Here is a 22,978-nt window from a genome sequence, read left to right as displayed (position 1 = left end):
CAGTGTATATAACCCAGTCTGTGTCCCCAATATCAGACATTAATCACTGTTCTAAAACACAGTGTATATAACCCAGTCTGTGTCCCCGATATCGGACATTAATCACAGTTCTAAAACACAGTGTATATAACCCAGTCTGTGTCCCCGATATCGGACATTAATCACAGTTCTAAAACACAGTGTATATAACCCAGTCTGTGTCCTGATATCAGACATTAATCACTGTTCCAAAACACAGTGTATATAACCCAGTCTGTGTCCCCAATATCGGACATTAATCACTGTTCTAAAACACAGTGTATATAACCCAGTCTGTGTCCTGATATCAGACATTAATCACTGTTCTAAAACACAGTGTAGATAACCCAGTCTGTGTCCCCGATATCGGACATTAATCACTGTTCTAAAACACAGTGCATATAACCCAGTCTGTGTCCTGATATCAGACAGTAATCATTGTTCTAAAACACAGTGTAGATAACCCAGTCTGTGTCCCCGATATCGGACATTAATCACTGTTCTAAAACACAGTGCATATAACCCAGTCTGTGTCCTGATATCAGACATTAATCACTGTTCTAAAACACAGTGTAGATACCCAGTCTGTGTCCCCGATATCGGACATTAATCACTGTTCTAAAACACAGTGTATATAACCCAGTCTGTTTCCTGATATCGGACATTAATCACTGTTCTAAAACACAGTGTAGATAACCCAGTCTGTGTCCTGATATCAGACATTAATCACTGTTCTAAAACACAGTGTATATAACCCAGTCTGTGTCCCCGATATCGGACATTAATCACTGTTCTAAAACACAGTGTATATAACCCAGTCTGTTTCCTGATATCAGACATTAATCACTGTTCTAAAACACAGTGTATATAACCCAGTCTGTGTCCCCGATATCGGACATTAATCACTGTTCCAAAACACAGTGTATATAACCCAGTCTGTGTCCCCGATATCGGACATTAATCACTGTTCTAAAACACAGTGTATATAACCCAGTCTGTGTCCTGATATTGGACATTAATCACTGTTCTAAAACACAGTGTATATAACACAGTCTGTGTCCCCGATATCGGACATTAATCACTGTTCTAAAACACAGTGTATATAACCCAGTCTGTGTCCCCAATATCAGACAGTAATCACTGTTCTAAAACACAGTGTATATAACCCAGTCTGTGTCCTGATATCAGACATTAATCACTGTTCTAAAACACAGTGTATATAACCCAGTCTGTTTCCTGATATCAGACATTAATCACTGTTCTAAAACACAGTGTATATAACCCAGTCTGTGTCCTGATATCGGACATTAATCACTGTTCTAAAACACAGTGCATATAACCCAGTCTGTGTCCCCGATATCGGACATTAATCACTGTTCTAAAACACAGTGTATATAACCCAGTCTGTGTCCTGATATCAGACATTAATCACTGTTCTAAAACACAGTGTATATAACCCAGTCTGTGTCCTGATATCAGACATTAATCACTGTTCTAAAACACAGTGTATATAACCCAGTCTGTGTCCTGATATCGGACATTAATCACTGTTCTAAAACACAGTGTATATAACCCAGTCTGTTTCCTGATATTAGACATTAATCACTGTTCTAAAACACAGTGTATATAACCCAGTCTGTGTCCTGATATCAGACATTAATCACTGTTCTAAAACACAGTGTATATAACCCAGTCTGTGTCCTGATATCAGACATTAATCACTGTTCTAAAACACAGTGTATATAACCCAGTCTGTGTCCCCGATATCAGCCATTAATCACTGTTCTAAAACACAGTGTATATAACCCAGTCTGTGTCCCCAATATCAGACAGTAATCACTGTTCTAACACACAGTGTATATAACCCAGTCTGTTTCCTGATATCAGACAGTAATCACAGTTCTAAAACACAGTGTATATAACCCAGTCTGTGTCCCCGATATCAGCCATTAATCACCGTTCTAAAACACAGTGTATACAACCCAGTCTGTGTCCCCAATATCAGATATTAATCACAGTTCTAAAACACAGTGTACATAACCCAGTCTGTGTCCTGATATCAGACAGTAATCACAGTTCTAAAACACAGTGTATATAACCCAGTCTGTGTCCTGATATCAGACAGTAATCATTGTTCTAAAACACAGTGTATATAACCCAGTCTGTGTCCTGATATCAGACATTAATCACCGTTCTAAAACACAGTGTATATAACCCAGTCTGTGTCCTGATATCAGACATTAATCACTGTTCTAAAACACAGTGTATATAACCCAGTCTGTGTCCCCAATATCGGACATTAATCACTGTTCTAAAACACAGTGTATTTAACCCAGTCTGTGTCCCCAATATCGGACATTAATCACTGTTCTAAAACACAGTGTATATAACCCAGTCTGTGTCCCCGATATCGGACATTAATCACTGTTCTAAAACACAGTGTATATAACCCAGTCTGTTTCCTGATATCAGACATTAATCACTGTTCTAAAACACAGTGTATATAACCCAGTCTGTGTCCCCGATATCGGACATTAATCACTGTTCCAAAACACAGTGTATATAACCCAGTCTGTGTCCCCGATATCGGACATTAATCACTGTTCTAAAACACAGTGTATATAACCCAGTCTGTGTCCCCAATATTGGACATTAATCACTGTTCTAAAACACAGTGTATATAACCCAGTCTGTGTCCTGATATCAGACAGTAATCACAGTTCTAAAACACAGTGTATATAACCCAGTCTGTGTCCTGATATCAGACAGTAATCATTGTTCTAAAACACAGTGTGTATAACCCAGTCTGTGTCCTGATATCAGACAGTAATCATTGTTCTAAAACACAGTGTGTATAACCCAGTCTGTGTCCTGATATCAGACAGTAATCACAGTTCTAAAACACAGTGTATATAACCCAGTCTGTGTCCTGATATCAGACAGTAATCATTGTTCTAAAACACAGTGTGTATAACCCAGTCTGTGTCCTGATATCAGACAGTAATCATTGTTCTAAAACACAGTGTATATAACCCAGTCTGTGTCCCCGATATCGGACATTAATCACTGTTCTAAAACACAGTGTATATAACCCAGTCTGTGTCCCCAATATCGGACATTAAACACTGTTCTAAAACACAGTGTAGATAACCCAGTCTGTGTCCCCAATATCGGACATTAATCACTGTTCTAAAACACAGTGTATATAACCCAGTCTGTGTCCTGATATCAGACATTAATCACTGTTCTAAAACACAGTGTATATAACCCAGTCTGTGTCCCCGATATCGGACATTAATCACTGTTCTAAAACACAGTGTATATAACCTAGTCTGTGTCCCCGATATCAGACATTAATCACTGTTCTAAAACACAGTGTATATAACCCAGTCTGTGTCCCCAATATCAGACATTAATCACTGTTCTAAAACACAGTGTAGATAACCCAGTCTGTGTCCTGATATCGGACATTAATCACTGTTCTAAAACACAGTGTATATAACCCAGTCTGTGTCCCCGATATCGGACATTAATCACTGTTCTAAAACACAGTGTATATAACCCAGTCTGTTTCCTGATATCAGACATTAATCACTGTTCTAAAACACAGTGTATATAACCCAGTCTGTGTCCTGATATCGGACATTAATCACTGTTCTAAAACACAGTGTATATAACCCAGTCTGTGTCCTGATATCAGCCATTAATCACCGTTCTAAAACACAGTGTGTATAACCCAGTCTGTGTCCCCAATATCGGACATTAATCACTGTTCTAAAACACAGTGTATATAACCCAGTCTGTTTCCTGATATCAGACATTAATCACTGTTCTAAAACACAGTGTATATAACCCAGTCTGTGTCCTGATATCAGACATTAATCACTGTTCTAAAACACAGTGTATATAACCCAGTCTGTGTCCTGATATCAGACAGTAATCACAGTTCTAAAACACAGTGTATATAACCCAGTCTGTGTCCCCGATATCAGCCATTAATCACCGTTCTAAAACACAGTGCATATAACCCAGTCTGTGTCCTGATATCAGACATTAATCACTGTTCTAAAACACAGTGTATATAACCCAGTCTGTGTCCCCAATATCGGACATTAATCACTGTTCTAAAACACAGTGTATATAACCCAGTCTGTGTCCCCGATATCGGACATTAATCACTGTTCTAAAACACAGTGTATATAACCCAGTCTGTGTCCCCAATATCGGACATTAATCACTGTTCTAAAACGCAGTGTATATAACCCAGTCTGTTTCCTGATATCAGACATTAATCACTGTTCTAAAACACAGTGTATATAACCCAGTCTGTGTCCCCAATATCGGACATTAATCACTGTTCTAAAACACAGTGTATATAACCCAGTCTGTGTCCCCGATATCAGACATTAATCACTGTTCTAAAACACAGTGTATATAACCCAGTCTGTGTCCCCAATATCGGACATTAATCACTGTTCTAAAACGCAGTGTATATAACCCAGTCTGTTTCCTGATATCAGACATTAATCACTGTTCTAAAACACAGTGTATATAACCCAGTCTGTGTCCCCGATATCAGACAGTAATCATTGTTCTAAAACACAGTGTATATAACCCAGTCTGTTTCCTGATATCGGACATTAATCACTGTTCTAAAACACAGTGTATATAACCCAGTCTGTGTCCTGACATCAGACATTAATCACTGTTCTAAAACACAGTGTATATAACCCAGTCTGTGTCCTGACATCAGACATTAATCACTGTTCTAAAACACAGTGTATATAACCCAGTCTGTGTCCTGACATCGGACATTAATCACTGTTCTAAAACACAGTGTATATAACCCAGTCTGTGTCCTGACATCAGACATTAATCACTGTTCTAAAACACAGTGTATATAACCCAGTCTGTGTCCCCAATATCGGACATTAATCACTGTTCTAAAACACAGTGTGTATAACCCAGTCTGTGTCCTGACATCAGACATTAATCACTGTTCTAAAACACAGTGTATATAACCCAGTCTGTGTCCTGACATCAGACATTAATCACTGTTCTAAAACACAGTGTATATAACCCAGTCTGTGTCCCCAATATCGGACATTAATCACTGTTCTAAAACACAGTGTATATAACCCAGTCTGTGTCCTGACATCAGACATTAATCACTGTTCTAAAACACAGTGTATATAACCCAGTCTGTGTCCTGACATCAGACATTAATCACTGTTCTAAAACACAGTGTATATAACCCAGTCTGTGTCCTGACATCAGACATTAATCACTGTTCTAAAACACAGTGTATATAACCCAGTCTGTGTCCTGACATCAGACATTAATCACTGTTCTAAAACACAGTGTATATAACCCAGTCTGTGTCCTGACATCAGACATTAATCACTGTTCTAAAACACAGTGTATATAACCCAGTCTGTGTCCTGACATCAGACATTAATCACTGTTCTAAAACACAGTGTATATAACCCAGTCTGTGTCCCCAATATCGGACATTAATCACTGTTCTAAAACACAGTGTATATAACCCAGTCTGTGTCCTGATATCAGACATTAATCACTGTTCTAAAACACAGTGTATATAACCCAGTCTGTGTCCTGACATCAGACATTAATCACTGTTCTAAAACACAGTGTATATAACCCAGTCTGTGTCCTGACATCAGACATTAATCACTGTTCTAAAACACAGTGTATATAACCCAGTCTGTGTCCCCGATATCAGACATTAATCACTGTTCTAAAACACAGTGTATATAACCCAGTCTGTGTCCCCAATATCGGACATTAATCACTGTTCTAAAACACAGTGTATATAACCCAGTCTGTGTCCTGACATCAGACATTAATCACTGTTCTAAAACACAGTGTATATAATTCACACTCTCCCTGATGAGCGGTTTATTGTTGGGATTGTGATTTTCCAGATATTATTACCTCGTCTGAACCATCCTGCCCTTTGGGGTGGGAGTGAGTTACAAATTGGTGCCTCGGTGTCTGGGCTTTCACACACGAATGTGGTGGGGGGAGGAGGGCCGCAATGGTGGGGTGGAGTAGGGCCAGAATGTGGGGAGGGAGGAGGGCTGGAGTGGGTCAGGGAGGAGGACCGGAGTTGGGGGTGGCGGAGAGAGGAGGGCTGGAGTGGTGGGGAGAGGAGGGCTGGAGTCGGGGGGAGGAGAGAGGAGAGTCGGAGTGCGGGGGGTGGTGAGTAGGAGTGTCGGCCTCCGGGAGTCAGGGGGGGCTGGGTTAGTGGGGAGGGGAGGGTCGGGCTCCGGAGGAGAGGAGGATCCAGATCCGGGGGGAGGGGAGGGCCTGGTCCGCGGGTGCAGAGCGGGGCCTGGTCCGCGGATGAAGAGGGGGGCGTGGTCCGCGGGTGCAGAGGCGGATCTGGTCCAGGTCGGGCTGCGGGTAAGCTCTGGGCGGTCAGAGATCTGTCTATGGAGGAGTGGCCAGTTAAAGAACAGCAGGAGCAGAGGCCTGTGAGGGCATCCTGCCTGTTCACTTGGTGGGGTGTGAAACAGGGGTCAAGGGTCAGGAGATCTAGAACTTGGTTTAGATGCAAGGTGTTGTGCAGACATTTACTTGACTATATATTTTGGAGACAGGGAAAGACCTTGCAGAGTCAGGAGATTAAGTGGGTGAGGGTGAGGCAGTGATAGAGTGGGTGGTACAGTTCCCCCAGCTCAGTGTGTGAATGCACTGTGTGATGTGACACTGTCACCAGGAAGGTCGATGCTTCAATTTCGAGTCATTGCTGAGTTAGCAGTGAAGGGGGCCACAACTGGCCTCAGGGGCCCTGGGCTCAGGATGGGGGGCAAGAACTGAGGTTCCCCCAACTTGACCTTTGTCCAGTGACCCCTCCTGGGATTGTGAGGTGTGGATGTCAGTTGAGGAGAGGATTGGGAGAGGCTGTGAAGCCTGGCTATGGTTTCAGAACCGCTGACATTCACTGGACTCCAGCGTGAGTCCCCACTTACAACAAAAAAGAAAGACTTGCATTTCTCTAGCACCTTTCACAACCTCAGGACGTCCCAAAAGTTTCACAGCCAATGAAGTACTTTTGAAGTGTAGTCACTGTTGTAATGTAGGAAACACAGCAGCCAATTTGTGCACAGCAAGATCCCACAAACAGCAGTGTGATAATGACCAGATAATCTGTTTTAGTGTTATTGGTTGAGATATGAATATTGGCCAGTACACCGGGGAGAACTCCCCTGCTCTTCTTCAAAATAATGCCGTGGGATCTTTTACATCCACCTGGGAGGGCAGACGGGGCCTCAGTTTTAAGGTCTCATCCAAAAGACAGCACTTCCAACAGTGCAACACTCCCTCAGTACTACACTGGGAGTGTCCACCTGGATTATGTGCTCAAGTCTCTGGAGTAGGACTTGAATCCATGACCTCCATGATTAAGAGGCAAGTGTGCTACCCATTGAGCAACGCTGTGAGGAGAGGACGATAGAAGATTAGGGGGGGAAAATAGAGGGTCACTGGCCTGTGACAGGAATAGGATTGATAGCTGGAAAACTTGACTCATTCCTTGTCCTCTTATCTTACTTGCTGCAGATAAGAGGGGCGGAGATAGGTGCAGCACTTGTGACTCATTTGTGCACTTGCCTTGTAGGTGAAAGTGGAGCTCGAAGGATGGAGTCAGTGCTGGGTAAATGAACCTGTGTTGAGGGCCACTGAGGGAGAGGGTCCTTCGGGTTAGAAGTCATCTGAGACGCAGTCCTTATTTGTGCCTACAAAAAATAAACAAAATGGCTTTGATTTCCCAGGTTTTGAGATCTCCGTATGTAACTGAGAGAACCCACTGAAGCACTGGCCTCTGGACTTACAGCGATACAGGTGGGGAGGTCAAGGTTCAAACTTGCCCCATCCCAATTGGTCTTGTGGTTGCTAGTGAGGAGGAAAGCTGTAGACTGCAGGAAGATATCAATGGACTGGCCAGGTGGGCAGAAAAGTGGCAAATGGAGTTCAATCCAGAGAAGTGTGAGGTAATGCATTTGGGGAGGGCAAACAAGGCAAAGGAATACACAATAAATGGGAGGATACTGAGAGGTGTAGAGGAAGAGAGGGACCTTGGAGTGCATGTCCACAGATCCCTGAAGGTAGCAGGACAGGGAGATAAGGTGGTTAAGAAGGCATACGGGATATTTTTTGTTAGCCGAGGCATAGAATATAGGAACAGGGAGGTTATGCTGGAACTGCGTAAAACACCAGTTGGGCCACACTGTGCTGTGTACAGTTCTGGTCACCACATTACAGGAAGGAGATTTACGAGGATGTCGCCAGGGCTGGAGAATTTTAGCTATGAGGAAAGATTGAATAGGCTGGGGTTGTTATCTTTGGAACAGAGGAGGCTGAGGGGTGATTTAATTGAAGTGTATAAAATTATGACAGGACTAGATAGAGTGGATAGGGAGGACCTATTTCCTTTAGCAGAGGGGTCAGTGACCAGGGGGCATAGATTTAAAGTAATTGTGAGAAGGATTAGAGGGGAGCTGAGGAGAAATTTTTTTCACCCAGAGGGTGGTGGGGGTCTGGAACTCACTGCCTGAGAGGGTGGTAGAGGCAGAAACCCTCAACTCATCTAAAAGGTACCTGGATGTGCACTTGAAGTGCCGTAACCTACAGGACTGCAGACCAAGTGCTGGAAAGTGGGATTAAGCTGGATAGCTCTTTCTCAGCTGGCACGGACACGATGGGCAGAATGGTCTCCTGTGCCGTAACTTTCCATGATTCCATGACCCCTCACTCCACCGAGTCCCTGACCCCAGAGCGAAAGGCAGGCAAGACGCCCCCTCCCTCGTGAGGTGGGGGTGGAGGGAAGGATGGCAGGGAGAGTCGTCATTAAGCTGCTGTTGTAACGGACCGTAAAGCAGTGCTTAGGAGCAAATGGGAGCGGACTGTCCAGCCCCTCAGATCTAGTTAGAGTGCGGAATAGGGGAGGAAGGGAGGAGTGGTGAAATAGAGGGATTTTATATCCTCACACTGCAGAATTGAGGAATTTGCAACTTTGTGTGAGTTTTCCCCTCAAGCTCCTGATTCTACCTGTGCCATTAGGACAGATCCCAATATAAATATTGGTGAGGGAGGCCATTTGGCCCATCATAGTGCACCCATCCAGAATGACCATTGAAGTCACCCCCACCCACCCTCCCAACATCTAATTGGTTCTTAAATCAATCAATGATTTTGCCTCCACTACTTTATCCGAAGTCGCTTCGTGTTTTGGTCACTCGCTGTGTGAAGAACGTCTGGAGATCAGTCCTAAATTTACGAGTATGAACCTGTTGGCCTGGACACCGGGGAGAGCTCCCCTGCCCTTCGACTAGTTAGACATCAGTTGATTAAACAGTTTCCTGGTGCACCGTGTGGCTGTTCTTTACATGCGATCCTAGGCAATCAATCTCAACATAACAGGGCAAAATCAAACTACTTCCCTACCAGGGTCGCTGGAAGGTGATCAGGAATGGGGAGCCTGGCTGATCCCCCTCCTCCACCCCCGATGCTTGAGATCAGCTAAATCAGTATGGGCCGGAGATTGAATCTGGGTTTTGGAACATTAGGGACATAGGAACAGGAGGAGGCCATTCAGCCCCTCAAGCCTGTTCCGCCATTCAATTAGATCATGGCTGATCTGTATCTTAACTCCATTTACCCGCCTTGGTTCTGTAACCCTTAATACCCTTGCCTAACAAAAATCTAGCGATCTCAGTTTTGACATTTTCAATTGATCAACAGCTTTTTGGGAGAGAGTTCCAGATTTCCCTTTGTGTGAAGAAATGCTTCCTGACATCACCCCTGAACGGCCTAGCTCTAATTTTAAGGTTATGCCTCTTTGTTCTGGACTCTCCCACCAGAGGAAATAGTTTCTGTCTATCTACCCTATCAAATCCATTAATCATCTTAAACACCTCAATTAGATCACCTTCAATACTCGAGGGAATACAAACCAGAATTGATGGCAAGACAATCAGGGGATCTAACCCCTTCCAGCAAATGCTGACTACAAGAAGAATGGGGCAATGCCAATTCCTTTTAATTTGCTTAAATCCTTTGATGCGCTCCGTCAGCATTGAGTAGAATATACTTCTCGAGCAATTTCTTATTCCTTTCCTTTTTCCATTGACAGGGTTGGAGTTCGTGGTTGGCCCTGCCAATCTCACAGTGTCGCTGGGTCTGAGTGCCCAGATGCGATGCCAGTTGAAGGGGGCCACGGAATTGCCCGCTATACACTGGCTGAAGGATGGCAAAGAGCTGCAAGATGCTGATTTCACCAGCGTGACCCTTGGCGAGGACGAGTTGCTGAGCAGCATCAGGTAATCCCGCAAACCGGAACAGCTGTTCCGTTACTAGAGTGGGTTCAAGTCCCACTCCAGAAACTTGAACGCAAAATCCAGGCTGACACTCCCAGTACTCTGCTGAGGGAGTGCCGCACTGTCAGAGGGGCAGTGCTGAGGGAGTGCCGCACTGTCGGAGGGGCAGTGCTGAGGGAGTGCCGCACTGTCGGAGGGGCAGTGCTGAGGGAGTGCCGCACTGTCAGAGGGGCAGTGCTGAGGGAGTGCCGCACTGTCGGAGGGGCAGTGCTGAGGGAGTGCCGCACTGTCGGAGGGGCAGTGCTGAGGGAGTGCCGCACTGTCGGAGGGGCAGTGCAGAGGGAGTGCTGCACTGTCGGAAGGGCAGTGCTGCACCGTCGGAGGGGCAGTGCTGCACCGTCGGAGGGGCAGTGCAGAGGGAATGCTGCACTGTCGGAAGGGCAGTGCAGAGGGAATGCTGCACTGTCGGAAGGGCAGTGCTGCACTGTCGGAGGGGCAGTGCAGAGGGAATGCTGCACTGTTGGAAGGGCAGTGCTGCACTGTCGGAGGGGCAGTGCTGAAGGAATGCTGCACTGTTGGAAGGGCAGTGCTGCACTGTCGGAGGGGCAGTGCTGCACTGTCGGAGGGGCAGTGCTGAAGGAGTGCCGCACTGTTGTTGATGCCGTCTTTTGGATTAGACATTAAACTGAGGCCCTGTCTGCCCTCTCAAGTGCATGTAAAAGATCCCATAACATTATTTCGAAGAAGATCCCAGTGTCCTGGTCAATATTTATCCTTCAACCAACATCACTAAAACAGATTATCTGGTCATTTATCACATTCCTGTTTGTGGGATCTTGCTGTGCACAAATTGGCTGCTGCGTCTCCTACATTACAACAGAAACAACACTTCAAAAATACTTCATTGGCTGTAAAGGGCTTTGGGACGTCCTGAGGTTGTGAAAGGCGCTATATAAATGCAAGTCCTTCTTTCTTAATATGGTGACCACCAGTCAAATTTAGGCTACTTCTTGACTTGTAACTGCAGCAGTAGCTAGGGTCAGTGTGTAGTGTTTTGGATAATGGAATTTGGGAGCTCGTTGTACCTGGTCCATTGCGGTAGATGAGACTAGACTAGACCAGATATTCCCAAACTGAGGGGTGCTGAGGTAATTGTCGTGCTACTCTCTCTGCATTGGCTGAAAGCAGCAAAAAGTCTGACATAATGGATGAAATTACTGAAATAGGTGCTGCACCATCAGATGGTAGAATGGATGGCCGGGCCTTTGACTGCTAATCCAGAGCGAGTTCCCAATCTCAGTCAGGCTGTTGGGGAAATGTGCGATGTGCTGATCCCACAGGACGTAGTGCCTCTTTCTGAGCTTTCTCCAGCAGGTGATTGAGGAGGGGAGGAGAATTTGCTTTTATTTGTCTTTCTTCCTCTGCCGAAGGCAGTGAGTCATGCTGGTGTTCAGTACCAGCAGTTCGCCACTATCCTATCGTGGTGTTAGCTGTGGCTCAGTGGTCGCACTCTTGCCTCTGATGTCAGAAGGTTGAGGATTTACGTCCCACTCTAGAGATTTAAACACACAATCCAGGCTAACAGTGCAGTACTGAGGGCAGCGCGATGCTGTTGTTCGAATGAAATGTTAAACTGAGGTCCTGTTGACCCTCTTAGGTGCATGTAAAAGATCTAATGGCAATATTCAAAGAAGAGCAGGGGAGTTCGACCTGGTGTCCTGGACCAATATTTATCCCTCAGCCAACATCACTGCAACAGTTTATCTCATTGCTCTTTGTGGGATCTTGCTGTGTGCAAAATGGCTGGGGCGTATCCTACATTACAACAGTGACTGAACTTCAAAAGTACTGCTTTGCCTGTAAAGTGCTGAGAGATGCCCTGAGATCGTGAAAGGTGCTATATAAATGCATGTCTTACTTTTACCCAAGTGGTCATTCTTGGTGCGTGAGGCCCAAAAAATTGCCCAAGTTTTCTGGGAAACTAGGTTATCGAGGAAGAATATTACAGTTGAAGCTGACACCGGCCTCATCTGATGCTTTACACGTGGACACTTTCCAATTGAATAGGTGTCAGGAGCAAGAATCCTCAACTAGCCCGGGGGCACTGAGGCGAGTTGTGGTGTCACTATCGCTGTCCTGGCTGAGATCAGCTAACTCAGTCCAGACTGCGGATTGAACCTGGGCCTTTGCCAGCCTGTATGGTTCCGTTCCACAGCACATGATCCATTTATCTACAGAAATACTGGGGGAGCAGAAAAACACAAATACTTGTAGCCTGGGCTGTCCATTTGAAATAGATCAGTGATCTCACTTAAATACCTGCACAAAACTCAGTTGATTGCTCGAAATGTCACTGTGATAAATCTCTGTTTGCATCCATATCTCCTTCAGATTGGCGAAGGTACAGCAGCCAGACATGGGCTGGTATTGGTGCATGGCGAGTGTGAAAGGAGTTCAAGTCAACTCAAAGAAAGCCTTTCTGACTGTCGAAGGTAAGGAAGTAAATGTTAATGTTGTCCTGGGTGAGGGAGAGACAGTATATAGGGTGTATTGCTGTGAGACAGAGAGAGTACCGAGGGTGAGTGTCAAGCGTGTGGCGTTATGGCTATTGGAGAGTCAGTAACCAGGGTCAGTGTGTAGGGTTTAGGGTAATGGACATTGCAGTGTCAGTATCTGGGGTCAATCAGTAGGGTTTAGGGTAAAGGACATTGCATTGTCAGTATCCGGGGTCAATGAGTAGGGTTTGTGATAATGGACACTGTAGGGTCAGTATCCGGGGTCAGTGAGTAGGGTTTGTGATAATGGACATTTTTAGGGTTGGAATCCAGGGGTCAGTGAGTAGGGTTTAGGGTAAAGGACATTGTAGGGTCAGTATCTGGGGTCAGTGAGTAGGGATTGTGATAATGGACATTATAGGGTCAGTATCCGGGGTCAGTGAGTAGGGTTTGTGATAATGGACATTGTAGGGTCAGTATCCGGGGTCAGTGAGTAGGGTTTGTGATAATGGACATTGTAGGGTCAGTATCCAGGGTCAGAACATAAGAACATAAGAAATAGGAGCAGGAGTAGGCCAATCGGCCCCTCGAGCCTGCTCCGCCATTTAATAAGATCATGGCTGATCTGATCCGAACCTCAAATCTAAATTCATGTCCAATTTCCTGCCCGCTCCCCGTAACCCCTAATTCCCTTTACTTCTAGGAAACTGTCTATTTTTGTTTTAAATTTATTTAATGATGTAGCTTCCACAGCTTCCCGGGGCAGCAAATTCCACAGACCTACTACCCTCTGAGTGAAGAAGTTTCTCCTCATCTCAGTTTTGAAAGAGCAGCCCCTTATTCTAAGATTATGCCCCCTAGTTCTAGTTTCACCCATCCTTGGGAACATCCTTACTGCATCCACTCGATCAAGCCCCTTCACAATCTTATATGTTTCAATAAGATCGCCTCTCATTCTTCTGAACTCCAATGAGTAGAGTCCCAATCTACTCAACCTCTCCTCATATGTCCGCCCCCTCATCCCCGGGATTAACCGAGTGAACCTTCTTTGTACTGCCTCGAGAGCAAGGATGTCTTTTCTTAAGTATGGAGACCAAAACTGTATGCAGTATTCCAGGTGCGGTCTCACCAATACCTTATCTAACTGCAGCAATACCTCCCTGTTTTTATATTCTATCCCCCTAGCAATAAAAGCCAACATTCCGTTGGCCTTCTTGATCACCTGCTGCACCTGCAAACTAACTTTTTGATTTTCTTGCACCAGGACCCCCAGATCCCTTTGTACTGCAGTACTTTCCAGTTTCTCGCCATTAAGATAATAACTTGCTCTCCGACTTTTCCTGCCAAAGCGCATAACCTCACATTTTCCAATATTGTATTGCATCTGCCAAATCTCCGCCCACTCACCCAGCCTGTCTATATCCCTTTGTAGGTTTTTTATGTCCTCCTCACTCTCTACTTTCCCTCCCATCTTTGTATCATCTGCAAACTTTGATATGTCACACTCGGTCCCCTCCTCCAAATCATTAATATAGATTGTAAAGAGTTGGGGACCCAGCACCGACCCCTGCGGAACACCACTGGCTACAGGTTGCCAGTCCGAGAATGTACCATTTATCCCAACTCTCTGCTTCCTGTTAGATAACCAATCCTCCACCCATGCCAGAATATTACCCCCAATCCAGTGATTCTTCATCTTGAGCAATAATCTTTTATGTGGCACCTTGTCGAATGCCTTCTGGAAGTCCAAATACACTACGTCCACTGGTTCCCCTTTATCCACCTTGTACGTTATATCCTTAAAGAACTCAAGCAAATTTGTCAGACATGACTTCCCCTTTGTAAAGCCATGCTGACTTTGTCCTATTAAATTATGTTTATCCAAATGTTCTGCTACTGTCTCCTTAATAATAGACTCCAAAATTTTACCCACCACAGATGTTAAGCTAACTGGTCTATAATTTCCAGCCTTCTGCCTACTACCCTTTTTAAATAAGGGTGTTACATTGGCAGTTTTCCAATCTGCCGGGACCTTTGCCGAGTCCAGAGAATTTTGGAAAATTATTACCAAAGCATCCACAATCCCTACTGCCACTTCCCTCAAGACCCTGGGATGTAAGCCATCAGGTCCAGGGGATTTATCCGCCTTGAGTCCCATTAATTTACTGAGTACCAATTCCTTAGTGATTTTAATCGTATTTAGCTCCTCCCCCCACTACAGCCCCCTGTTTGTCCAGTGTTGGGATATTCTTAGTGTCCTCTATCGTAAAGACTGAAACAAAATATTTGTTCAGCATTTTTGCCATCTCCATGTTTCCCACCATTAATTTCCCGGTCTCATCCTCTAAAGGACCTACGTTTGCCTTAGCCACCCTTTTTCTTTTTATATAACTGTAGAAACTCTTGCTATCTGTTTTTATATTTTTTGCTAATTTATTTTCATAATCTATCTTCCCTTTCTTAATCAATCCTTTCGTTACTTTTTGCTGTCTTTTGAAGACTTCCCAATCTTCTATCCTCCCACTAAGTTTGGCTACCTTATATGTCCTTGTTTTTAGTCGGATACTATCCTTAATTTCTTTACTTAGCCACGGATGGCTGTCATTTCTTTTACACCCTTTTTTCCTCAGTGGAATATATATTTTTTGAAAGTTGTAAAATAACTCTTTAAATGAACACCACTGCTCATGCACCATCTTACCTTTTAATCTATTTTCCCAGTCCACTTTAATCAATTCCGCTCTCATACCATCATAGTCTCCTTTATTCAAGCTCAGTACGCTTGTTTGAGAACCAACCTTCTCACCCTCTAATTGGATATGGAATGTAACCATGTTATGGTCACTCATTCCAAGGGGATCCTTAACTAGGACATTATTAATTAATCCTGGCTCATTACACAGGACCAGGTCCGAGGTTGCTTGCCCCCTTGTAGGTTCAGTTACATACTGCTCAAGAAATCCATCCCTAATACACTCAATAAACTCTTCCTCAAGGCTACCCTGCCCAATTTGATTTGTCCAGTTAATATGATAGTTAAAATCCCCCATAATTATAGCTGTTCCCTTATTACATGCCCCGACTATTTCCTGATTAATACTTCTTCCAGCAGAGTTGCAACTATTAGGAGGCCTATATGCTACGCCCACGAGTGTTTTTTGCCCCTTATTATTCCTTATCTCTACCCAAACTGTTTCATTATCCTGATCCTTTGTCCCAATATCTTTTCTCTATTACAGTGATTCCTTCCCTTATTAACATAGCCACCCCACCTCCCCTTCCTTCCTGCCTGTCCTTCCTGATTGTTAAATACCCTGGCATATTTAATTCCCAGTCGTTGTCACCCTGCAGCCATGTTTCTGTAATGGCCACAAGATCATACCCATACGTAGTTATTTGTGCCGTTAACTCGTCCATTTTGTTACGAATGCTACGTGCATTCAGATAAAGTACTTTCAAATATGTTTTGTGACACTTAGTTCCTGCTTTTTCCTTTTTTAACACTTTACCTTTTACTCCATACCTTCTGTCCCTTCCTATTACGATTTCCTCTGTCTCCCTGCTCAGGTTCCCAACCCCCTGCCACAGCTTTGATGCTGGGTTAATCGCCTTACGCCTTCTAGTTTTCATTTTATCTGTTGTGCCTAAAGTACCTAAAGTGCCTAAAGTACACTTTCTTTCCGCTGCTCTATGCTTTTCCCTTTCACTTGTTCTTGAACAACTGTTTGTACTATTTGTATTGTAGATTTCCCCTGGGTCTTCCCCTCTCTTGCTGCTCTCAACTTTATTCCCTTCTGACTCCCCGCTCAGGTTCCCATCCCCCTGCCACTCTAGTTTAAACCTTCCCCAACAGCACTAGCAAACACCCCCGCGAGGACATTTGTCCCGGTCCTGCTCGGGTGTAACCCGTCTCGCTTGTACAGGTCCCACCTTCCCCAGAACCGGTCCCAGTGTCCCAGGAATCTAAATCCCTCCCTCCTACACCATCCCTGCAGCCACGCATTCATCCTGTCTATTCTCCTGTTCCTATACTCACTAGCACGTGGCACTGGTAGTAATCCTGAGATCACTACCTTTGAGGTCCTGCTTTTTAATTTATCTCCTAACTCCTTAAATTCACCTTGCAGGACCTCATCCCTTTTTTTACCTATGTCGTTGGTACCAATATGGACCACGACTACTGGCTGTTCACCCTCCCCCTCCAGAATGCCCTGCAGCCGCTCCGTGACATCCTTGACCCTAGCACCAGGGAGGCAACATACCATCCTGGAGTCACGTTTGCGGCCGCAGAAACGCCTATCTGTTCCCCTTACAATGGAATCCCCTATCACTATAGCCATGCCACTCTTCTTCCTCCCCTCCTGTGCAGCAGAGCCACCCGTGGTGCCCCGAACCTGGCTCTTGCTGCTTTCCCCTGATAAGCCATCTCCCCCAAAAGCATCCAAAGCAGAATATCTGTTTGAGAGGGAGATGGCCCCAGGGGACTCCTGCTCTCCCTGCCTAGTCCTTTTACTCTGCCTGGCCATCACCCATTTCCTTTCTGCCTGTGTATTCTTTACCTGCGGTGTGACCACCTCACTGAACGTGCTATCCATGATAGTCTCAGCATCGCGGATGCTCCATAGTGAATCCACCCGCAGCTCCAGCTCTGAAAGACGGTTAGCCAGTAGCTGCAGCTGGACACACTTCCTGCACACATGGTCACCAGGGACACTGGTAGTGTCCATGGCTTCCCACATAGTGCAGGAGGAGCATATCACGGGTGCGAGCTGTGCTGCCATGACTTGCCTTAGACTCCTAGACTCTCTTCCCGCTCTAGGCCTCCCCTTTTATACTCTGCTCACCTCTCGGACTCTCCTGCCACACCTGTGATGTCAATGAGTAGGGTTTGTGATAATGGACATTGTCGGGTCAGTATCCGGGGTCAGTGAGTAGGGTTTGTGATAATGGACATTGTAGGGTCAGTATCCAGGGTCAGTGAGTAGGGTTTGTGATAATGGACATTGTCGGGTCAGTATCCGGGGTCAGTGAGTAGGGTTTGTGATAATGGACATTGTCGGGTCAGTATCCGGGGTCAGTGAGTAGGGTTTGTGATAATGGACATTGTAGGGTCAGTATCCGGGGTCAGTGAGTAGTGTTTGTGATAATGGACATTGTCGGGTCAGTATCCGGGGTCAGTGAGTAGTGTTTGTGATAATGGACATTGTAGGGTCAGTATCCGGGGTCAGTGAGCTGGGTTTGTGATAATGGACATTGTAGGGTCAGTATCCGGGGTCAGTGAGCTGGGTTTGTGATAATGGACATTGTCGGGTCAGTATCCGGGGTCAGTGAGTAGTGTTTGTGATAATGGACATTGTAGGGTCAGTATTCAAGTTCAGTGTGTAGGGTTTGTGATAATGGACATTGTAGGGTCAGTAACCGGGGTCAGTGAGCTGGGTTTGTGATAATGGACATTGTGGGGTCAGTATCCGGGGTCAGTGAGCTGGGTTTGTGATAATGGACATTGTAGGGTCAGTATCCGGGGTCAGTGAGTAGGGTTTGTGATAATGGACATTGTAGGGTCAGTATCCGGGGTCAGTGAGTAGTGTTTGTGATAATGGACATTGTGGGGTCAGTATCCAGGGTCAGTGAGTAGGGTTTGTGATAATGGACATTGTGGGGTCAGTATCCAGGGTCAGTGAGTAGGGTTTGTGATAATGGACATTGTGGGGTCAGTATCCAGGGTCAGTGAGTAGGGTTTGTGATAATGGACATTGTGGGGTCAGTATCCGGGGTCAGTGAGTAGGGTTTGTGATAATGGACATTGTCGGGTCAGTATCCGGGGTCAGTGAGTAGTGTTTGTGATAATGGACATTGTAGGGTCAGTATCCGGGGTCAGTGAGTAGGGTTTGTGATAATGGACATTGTGGGGTCAGTATCCAGGGTCAGTGAGTAGGGTTTGTGATAATGGACATTGTGGGGTCAGTATCCGGGGTCAGTGAGTAGGGTTTGTGATAATGGACATTGTCGGGTCAGTATCCGGGGTCAGTGAGTAGTGTTTGTGATAATGGACATTGTAGGGTCAGTATCCGGGGTCAGTGAGTAGGGTTTGTGATAATGGACATTGTCGGGTCAGTATCCGGGGTCAGTGAGTAGGGTTTGTGATAATGGACATTGTTGGGTCAGTATCCGGGGTCAGTGAGTAGTGTTTGTGATAATGGACATTGTAGGGTCAGTATTCAAGTTCAGTGTGTAGGGTTTGTGATAATGGACATTGTAGGGTCAGTATCCGGGGTCAGTGAGCTGGGTTTGTGATAATGGACATTGTGGGGTCAGTATCCGGGGTCAGTGAGCTGGGTTTGTGATAATGGACATTGTAGGGTCAGTATTCAAGGTCAGTGTGTAGGGTTTGTGATAATGGACATTGTAGGGTCAGTATCCGGGGTCAGTGAGTAGGGATTGTGATAATGGACATTGTAGGGTCAGTATCCGGGGTCAGTGAGTAGGGTTTGTGATAATGGACATTGTAGGGTCAGTATCCGGGGTCAGTGAGTAGTGTTTGTGATAATGGACATTGTGGGGTCAGTATCCAGGGTCAGTGAGTAGGGTTTGTGATAATGGACATTGTGGGGTCAGTATCCAGGGTCAGTGAGTAGGGTTTGTGATAATGGACATTGTGGGGTCAGTATCCAGGGTCAGTGAGTAGGGTTTGTGATAATGGACATTGTAGGGTCAGTATCCGGGGTCAGTGAGTAGGGTTTGTGATAATGGACATTGTGGGGTCAGTATCCAGGGTCAGTGAGTAGGGTTTGTGATAATGGACATTGTAGGGTCAGTATCCGGGGTCAGTGAGCTGGGTTTGTGATAATGGACACTGTAGGGTCAGTATCCGGGGTCAGTGAGTAGGGTTTGTGATAATGGACATTGTAGGGTCAGTATTCAAGGTCAGTGTGTAGGGTTTGTGATAATGGACATTGTAGGGTCAGTATCCGGGGTCAGTGAGTAGTGTTTGTGATAATGGACATTGTAGGGTCAGTATCCAGGGTCAGTGTGTAGGGTTTGTGATAATGGACATTGTAGGGTCAGTATCCGGGGTCAGTGAGTAGGGTTTGTGATAATGGACATTGTAGGGTCAGTATCCAGGGTGTAAGATTAAGCCTTTTACATGATATTTTTCTAGTATATAAAACTTATGTTTCGATTAGGTGGTTTTAACACAGAAAACATGTAAACCACTCACTTTTGGGTTCGGCATTCCAATACATATAACCAGCTCACACTTACAGAAATTAGATTAAGCATTAAGATATAAACTGCTAAAAAATCAAAAATGGTCAAGTTCTGACCAGAAATGGTAAACTATCCATTAAACGGAGGGATGTAGCTCACAAAGGATGCTCCTAAAAACTTGTTTCAAGGATGAGAAGCAGGCACTGAGGGAGTTCAGGTCCTGAGCAGGGAGGCCTGTACTTTCAATATTCTATAACAAGTGAGATAAAAGACAGGCAGCTGTGAACAACAATGTGTGTGTACATGACGAGGCTACTATAAGCATGGGGCTTTGGACAGCTTAGGTTTGTAGAGATACAGGACGCAGTTCCATGAGGTCACCTTGAGGAAGAACGGGTAATGGTTTCTTTTCTCTCTGTTTTCATGCTGTTGCTTGAACATTGCATGCACTATACATATGTTAAGACTTGTCACACAATAAATGGACAAGCTGCAACCATACTTGGTGTCAGATAATGGACATCGTGGAGTCAATATCCAGGGTCAGTGTGTCGGGTTCAGGATAATAGTGATTGTAGGGCCTGTATTTAGGATAATTGTGTAGAGTTTAGGATAATAGTGATTGTAGGGCCTGTATTTAGGATAATTGTGTAGAGTTTAGGATAATAGTGATTGTAGGGCCTGTATTTAGGATAATTGTGTAGAGTTTAGGATAATAGTGATTGTAGGGCCTGTATTTAGGATAATTGTATAGAGTTTAGGATAATAGTGATTGTTGTGATTTAGTGGTAATAGTGATTCCTTTAGTTCATAGAATCATAGAATGGTCCCGGCACAGAAGGAGGCCATTCGGCCCATCGAGCCTGCGCCAGATTGGAAAATTGCCCATGTCACTCCACTATTTAAGAAAGGTGAGAGAGGGAAACCAGGGAATTATAGACCGGTTAGCTTAACATCTGTTGTGGGGAAATCACTAGAGTCTATAATTAAGGATGGAGTGACTGAACACTGAAAATTTTCAGCTGATCAGAGAGAGCCAGCATGGATTTGTAAAGGGTAGGTCATGCCTGACAAACCTGATTGAATTTTTTGAAGAGGTGACTAAAGTAGTCGACAGGGTAATTTCTATGGATGTTGTTTATATGGACTTCCAGAAGGCATTCGATAAAGTCCCTCATAAGAAACTGTTAGCTAAAGTTGAAGCTCATGGAATTGAGGGCAAATTATTGACCTGGTTAGGAAATTGGCTGAGCGGCAGGAGGCAGAGAGTAGGGATAATGGGCAGGGACTCAAATTGGCAGGATGTGACTAGTGATGTCCCACAGGGATCTGTGTTGGGGCCTCAACTATTCACTGTATTTATTAACGACTTAGATGATGGGATAGAGAGCCACAGATCCAAATTTGCTGAAAAAAACAAAGATAGGCAGCATTGTAAGCAGTGTAGATGGAAGCATAAAATTACAGAGAGATATTAATACATTAAGTGAATGGACAAAACTGTGGCAAATAGATTTCAGTGTAGGCAAGTGTGAGGTCATCCACTTTGGACCTATAAAGGATAGATCAGAGTACTTTCTAAATGGTGAAAAGCTCGAAACACTGGAGGTCCAAAGTGGATTAGGGGGTCCATCTACATAGATCATTAAAATGTCGTGAACGTGTCAGGTCAGGTACAGAAAATAATCAAAAAGGCCAATGGAATGCTGGCCTTTATAGCTAAAGGACTAGAATACAAGGGGGTAGAAGTTATGCTACAGCTATAGAAAACCCTGGTTAGACCACACCTGGAGTACTGTGTTCAGTTCTGGGCACCGCACCTTAGGAAGGATATATTGGCCTTGGAGGGAGTGCAGCGTAGATTTACTAGAATGATACCTGGACTCCAAGAGTTAAATTACGAGGCGAGATTACACAAACTTGGGTTGTATTCCCTGGAATTGAGAAGATTAAGGGGTGATTTGATCGAAGTTTTCAAGATATTAAGGGGAACTGATAGGGTAGAGTCATAGAGTCATAGAGTTATGCAGCACGGATAGAGGCCCTTCGGCCCATCGTGTCCACGCCGGCCATCAAGCCCAGTCTAATCTAATCCCATATTCCAGCATTTGGTCCGTAGCCTTGTATGCTATGGCATTTCAAGTGCTCATCCAAATGCTTCTTGAATGTTGTGAGGGTTCCTGCCTCCACAACCCTCTCAGGCAGTGAGTTCCAGACTCCAACCACCCTCTGGGTGAAAAAGTTCTTTCTCAAATCCCCTCTAAACCTCCCGCCTTTTACCTTGAATCTATGCCCCCTTGTTATAGAACCCTCAACGAAGGGAAAAAGCTCCTTAGTATCCATCCTATCTGTGCCCCTCATAATTTTGTACACCTCAATCATGTCCCCCCTCAGCCTCCTCTGCTCCAAGGAAAACAAACCCAATCTTCCCAGTCTCTCTTCATAGCTGAAGCGCTCCAGCCCTGGTAACATCCTGGTGAATCTCCTCTGCACCCTCTCCAAAGCGATCACATCCTTCCTGTAGTGCGGCGACCAGAACTGCACACAGTACTCCAGCTGTGGCCTAACCAGTGTTTTATACAGCTCCATCATAACCTCCTTGCTCTTATATTCTATGCCTCGGCTAATAAAGGCAAGTATCCCATATGCCTTCTTTACCACCTTATCTACCTGTTCCGCCGCCTTCAGGGATCTGTGAACTTGCACACCAAGATCCCTCTGACCCTCTGTCTTGCCTAGGGTCCTCCCATTCATTGTGTATTCCCTTGCCTTGTTAGTCCCTCCAAAGTGCATCACCTCGCACTTTTCCGGGTTAAATTCCATTTGCCACTGTTCCGCCCATCTGACCAACCCATCTATATCGTCCTGCAGACTGAGGCTATCCTCCTCGCTATTTACCACCCTACCAATTTTTGT

At 45.0% G+C, this 22,978-nt stretch overlaps 1 protein-coding gene across 1 annotated transcript in view; it reads left to right on the top strand.

Annotated features, from left to right (window-relative positions):
* Positions 1–22,978, top strand: part of tyro3 (TYRO3 protein tyrosine kinase) — a 168,981-nt gene that overhangs the window by 5,720 nt on the left and 140,283 nt on the right. Inside the window, exons 2-3 of the mRNA XM_067991213.1 lie at positions 10,175–10,361; positions 12,750–12,850. Of these exons, the coding sequence (XP_067847314.1) occupies positions 10,175–10,361; positions 12,750–12,850 (288 nt within the window). The remainder of the gene's footprint in view (positions 1–10,174; positions 10,362–12,749; positions 12,851–22,978) is intronic.

The sequence above is a fragment of the Heptranchias perlo genome, chromosome 10 (assembly GCF_035084215.1).
Source record: "Heptranchias perlo isolate sHepPer1 chromosome 10, sHepPer1.hap1, whole genome shotgun sequence".
NCBI classification, from domain to species: domain Eukaryota; kingdom Metazoa; phylum Chordata; class Chondrichthyes; order Hexanchiformes; family Hexanchidae; genus Heptranchias; species Heptranchias perlo.
This window is presented reverse-complemented; position numbering and strand designations above follow the sequence as displayed.